The sequence below is a fragment of the Embiotoca jacksoni genome, unplaced genomic scaffold, assembly GCF_022577435.1.
Source record: "Embiotoca jacksoni isolate LCO1_2020_lvr unplaced genomic scaffold, fEmbJac1.0.p SCAF_41, whole genome shotgun sequence".
Classification (NCBI taxonomy): domain Eukaryota; kingdom Metazoa; phylum Chordata; class Actinopteri; family Embiotocidae; genus Embiotoca; species Embiotoca jacksoni.
Genome location: NW_027185394.1, coordinates 139452 through 144451, shown reverse-complemented (window position 1 = coordinate 144451; position 5000 = coordinate 139452). Strand labels below are relative to the sequence as shown.

Here is a 5000-nt window from a genome sequence, read left to right as displayed (position 1 = left end):
CTGTGTCTCTGTGTGTGTCTCTGTGTGTCTCTGTGTCTCTGTGTGTGTCTCTGTGTGTGTCTCTGTGTGTCTCTGTGTGTGTCTGTGTGGGGGGGATCATTTCCAGGAAGAGGTACAGAGAGGGAGAGAGAGTGTGTGTGTGTTATTAAGTGACTTCCTGGTCCACCGGGTGTATCCTGTTAGAACACACACACACACACACACACACACACAACCCAGTGTGTGTGTGTGTGTGTGTGTGTGTGTGTGTGTGTGTGTGTGTGTGTGTGTTGTACATTAACTTTATGAACAACTACATACAGACGGTGATGTCACAGCATTTCTGATGACATCATGACATCCGTGTTTATTGAAACATTCAGAAGTTCGTTTTACAGCAGCCTCCAGCGGGGTCAAAGGTCAGCGGTGGGCTCAGGGAGGCTGAAGGTCAAAGGTCAATGAGAAGCCAATCAATCACTCGAGGTTTGACGCTGAAGCTTTGTGATTTTTGACATACTCACAAAAAACACGTCATGTTAACGTCATGTTAGCTAACATTGATCACATGACTGAAAGCGTGAAGATATGAATGGAGAAGAAATAACCCATCATAACAACAAACACCATCAGAGGTTCTCCACAATCAGCAATCAATCAATCAATCAATCAATCAATCATCTATAATACAAACACCTCAGCAGGAGTGCAGATGGCCACCAGGGGGCGCTCTGGGTCAGGGTAACATTTATTGATTAATTTAGAAAGTTTAATTTGAACCAAGAGAGGTGGGGGCGGGGCCAGGAGGAGGGCCGCTCACGCACACATATTCAGACTCAAACACGCACGCGCCCATGCCTCATCATGGTAATTGAAAATTCCCTCTGCAGGCTTCCGGGGGGGGGGCTCCGTCAGCGTTATCATGACCTCGTGCCCTCTGCACACACACACGCCACGCCCCCCTCTAAAAAGTGTGCCCATGTGCGCGTGCCCGCCGGGAAGCGGGACATTACCGGGACGTTTGTTCTGACTGCAGTGAACCGGAAACGTGGCGGCAGCAGCAGCTCGAGCTCCGGTGACTTTTGTCCTTCTGCGGCTCCGCGTGTTGCTGTGGAAACCACTTTTTCTTCTTCTTTCCTTTTTTTTTTTCTTCTGGGTTTTGTTCTGAAACATGAAGCTGCAGGAAGCGACGCGCTGAAGAACCGAGCAGGTAAAGAACCGGACGAAGTTCTCACCGGGAGACACGATCCTCAGACCCGGTCCTCGGAGACCCGGTCCAAAAACCATTATTATTATTGATCCGGTACCAGCTGAGACTTTTATCTGTGCAATGATCAATGAAGTTACTGATCAGCTGATCGATTCAAACGGATCAGTTTCTCATCACAATAATACTCTGCTGCTTTAAATGTTTAAAAGTCACTTTTAATAAGTCGATTAATCGATTGATCACGTTCATCATCAGTATGATCAGTGCCGTCATTGATCTCGGAAACTCTGTCTGTGTTTCTGGCTTGAAACAAAAGGAGAAAATTAATGTCTAAATTTTATTGATAAAAGAGACAATAATCAATAGGAAAATATTTTCAGTGAATGTTTGAGCTGCGTGTTAAATCGATGACGTCACCGCTCCTGTTTTACCTCCTGACAAAATCCAACCTGTCAGCCGGTTCACCTGATAGCAGCTGGTCGGCCTTAAATCAGAGGTTTTCTAAATGGACTCTGGTGCATCTGCTGCTGTTTGTTTCCTGTTTGATCTGCGACGGTCTGAAACTCTGCAGCAACAACAAGACTTATATAATACTGAAGGGAGAACAATGCAGACACACACACACACACACACACACACACATACACACAGATACACACACATACATACACACACACACAAACACAGATACATACACACACATACATACACACACACATACACACACACACACAGATACACACACATACACACACATACATACACACACACACATACACACACACAGATACACACACACACACACAGACACACATACACACAGATACACACACATACATACACACACACAGATACATACACACACATACATACACACACACACACACACACAGATACACACACATACATACACACACACACACACAGATACATACACACACATACATACACACACACATACATACACACAGATACACACACATACACACACATACATACACACACACACACAGACACACACACATACATACACACACACACACAGACACACACACATACATACACACACACACACACAGACACACACACACACAGATACACACACACACACATGCATACACACAGACATACATACACACACACATGCATACACACAGACACACACACACACACATTACATGACATTACATTTATCTGACTATTTTATCCAAAGACTTACAATAAGTTAATTTCAACCATGAGGGTTCAAAACCAGAACAACAAGAATCAAGAAAATACAATTATCTTCCAGAAAGCCAAACTACAAAGTTCTATCAGTAAGTTCTATTTTAAGATACTAAAGTTCTACTGTTCAAGGAGGAGGAGGAGGAGAGGAGGAGGAGGAGGAGCGGAGTAGTGTGAGTGAATCTAGGAGGTTAAAGTCGAGCAGCTGCATTCTGGATGAGCTGCAGAGGTCAGATGGTACTAACAAGTAGACCTGCCAGGAGGGAGTTACAGTAGTCTAGATGTGAGATGACCAGAGCCTGGACCAGAACCTGGAACAGAACCTGGACCAGAGCCTGGACCATGTCCTGGACCAGAGCCTGGACCAGAGCCTGGACCATGTCCTGGACCAGAACCTGGACCAGAACCTGGACCAGAACCTGCACCTCCTTCTGAGTGAGAAGAGGACGTATTCTCCTGATGTTGTGCAGCATGTATCTACAGGAACGTGTTGTTGCAGTGATGTTGGCAGTAAGAGAGAGTTGACTGTCGAGTGTCTCCGAGGTTCTTATCAGTCAGGGTCGGGATAACAGAGTTGTTGAAGGTAGTAGTCAGGTCGAGGGTGGGAGAGTCTTTCTCTGGAAGGAAGAGCAGGTCGGTCTTGTGGAGGTTGATTTCCAGGTGGTGTGAGGACATCCACTGAGAGACGTCAGTCAGACAGGCAGAGATTCATGCTGCTACCTGTGTTTCAGATCTGGAAAAGAGAGGATCAGTTGGGTGTCATCAGCATAGCTGTGGTAGGAAAAGACATGCGAGTGAAGGACAGAGCCGAGAGAGTTGGTGTAGAGAGAGAAGAGGAGGGGACCCGGGACGGAGCCTTGAGGGACACCAGTAGTGAGAGGACAAGGTTCAGACACAAATCCTCTCCAAGTTACCCGGTAGGTGAGGTCGTTGAGGTAGGATGAGAACAGGGAGAGAGCAGAGAGACACCGAGGTCCTGAAGGAGGAAAGAAGGATCTGGTGGTTCACCGTCAAATGCAGCAGAAGGTCTAGAAGGATCAGGACAGAGGACAGAGAGGCTGCTCTAGCAGTGTGAAGCTGCTCAGAGACAGAAGGAGGACCGTCTCTGTTGAGTGGTCTGTTGAAACCAGACTGGTGGTCAAGAAGGTTATTATGGTGGAGATAGACACACATGCACACGTATACACACACACAAACATACACAAACATCCATCAGCAGTAAAACATGGTGCATTCTGGGACTATCAGCGGAGAGCGGCGCTGAGGTATCTGTCAGATGTTCGGAGTGTCCCTGAACACACCACCAACGTTTACTCAGGACTCCATCTGTAAACAATCAGTGTTTAAGCAGCAATTAGAGCCCATTAGTTTAATGTGAGGCCCTGAACACACCAGGCCCATATGGAAACACTGGCCCAGTTCCCAGACGTCCCAGCAGCTCCTGAAGGGATCCAGTTTATCCACCAACATCTGACTTCATCAGGAACAACGAGAAACAAAAGTTTTATTGTGAAAATCTTTGTTTGTTTTATTCAGAGGACGTTTAATGAATGGTTTGTTGTTTTTCCCTGCAGCTCATCTGACAGGCTCATCATCATGATGACCTGGCCCCGCCCCTCGCTCCTCCTTCTCCTGCTCTTCGTCCAATCAGCTGAGTCCTCTCTCTCTGCTGAAGACGCCTCAGAGGATCTTCAGGAAGTCACTCTGGCGGCCATCTTACCTTTGACTAACACGGACTACGCGTGGGCGTGGCCTCGGGTGGCGCCGGCGCTCCACCAGGCGATGCGGCGGGTGAACTCTGACCCCTGGCTGCTGCCGGGTCTGAGTCTGCGGTTGGTCCACGGCAGCTCTGAGAACCGCGACGGCTTTTGCTCGGACTCCATGGCGCCGCTGGTCGCCGTCGACCTGAAGCTGTCCCACGACCCGTGGGCCTTCATCGGGCCGGGCTGCGACTACTCCTCCTCGCCCGTCGCTCGCTTCACAACCCACTGGGAAGTTCCCATGGTGACGGCGGGTGCCCGCGCCATCGGCTTCAACCGGTACTCGTCGGTCACCAACACGGGCCCCACCCACAACAAGCTGGGTGAGTTCGGCGCCAGGATCCAGGAGACGTTCGGCTGGCGGCGCAACGCCATGCTCATCTTCAGCGACAACAAGGACGCCAACGACGACCGGCCGTGTTACTTCGCCGTCGAAGGTCTCTACAACATCCTGGAGAAACGCAACGTCAGCGTCCGAGACCACGTCATCGACGCCGAGCACGTCAACTACAAGAACGTCGTCCAGGAGATCCGCGAGAACGGACGAGGTTCCTCAGATGCTCCCCTTCTGTTAGCTAGTGGCTGTTTACAATGTAAACAGTGTTGTTTACAATGTAAACAGTATTGTTGGGTGACATGATGACATCATCATCACAGACACACTAGCTGCTCCTGTCGTCCACTAACTGACCAGCCGTTGCCACCGGCAACGCTGATAATTACCTGTGTGTGTGTGTGAGAGAGAGAGAGAGTGTGTGTGTGTGAGAGAGAGAGAGAGAGAGAGAGAGTGTGTGTGTGTGAGAGAGAGAGAGAGAGAGAGAGAGAGTGTG

General features: G+C 48.9%; 1 protein-coding gene across 1 annotated transcript in view; it reads left to right on the top strand.

Moving 5' to 3' along the window:
- Positions 1 to 963: 963 nt before the first annotated feature.
- npr1a (natriuretic peptide receptor 1a) overlaps positions 964 to 5000 on the top strand; it is a 32596-nt gene continuing 28559 nt past the window's right edge. The window contains 2 exon segments of the mRNA XM_069168694.1: positions 964 to 1186; positions 3985 to 4718. Of these exon segments, the coding sequence (XP_069024795.1) occupies positions 4007 to 4718 (712 nt within the window). The 5' untranslated portion in view covers positions 964 to 1186; positions 3985 to 4006.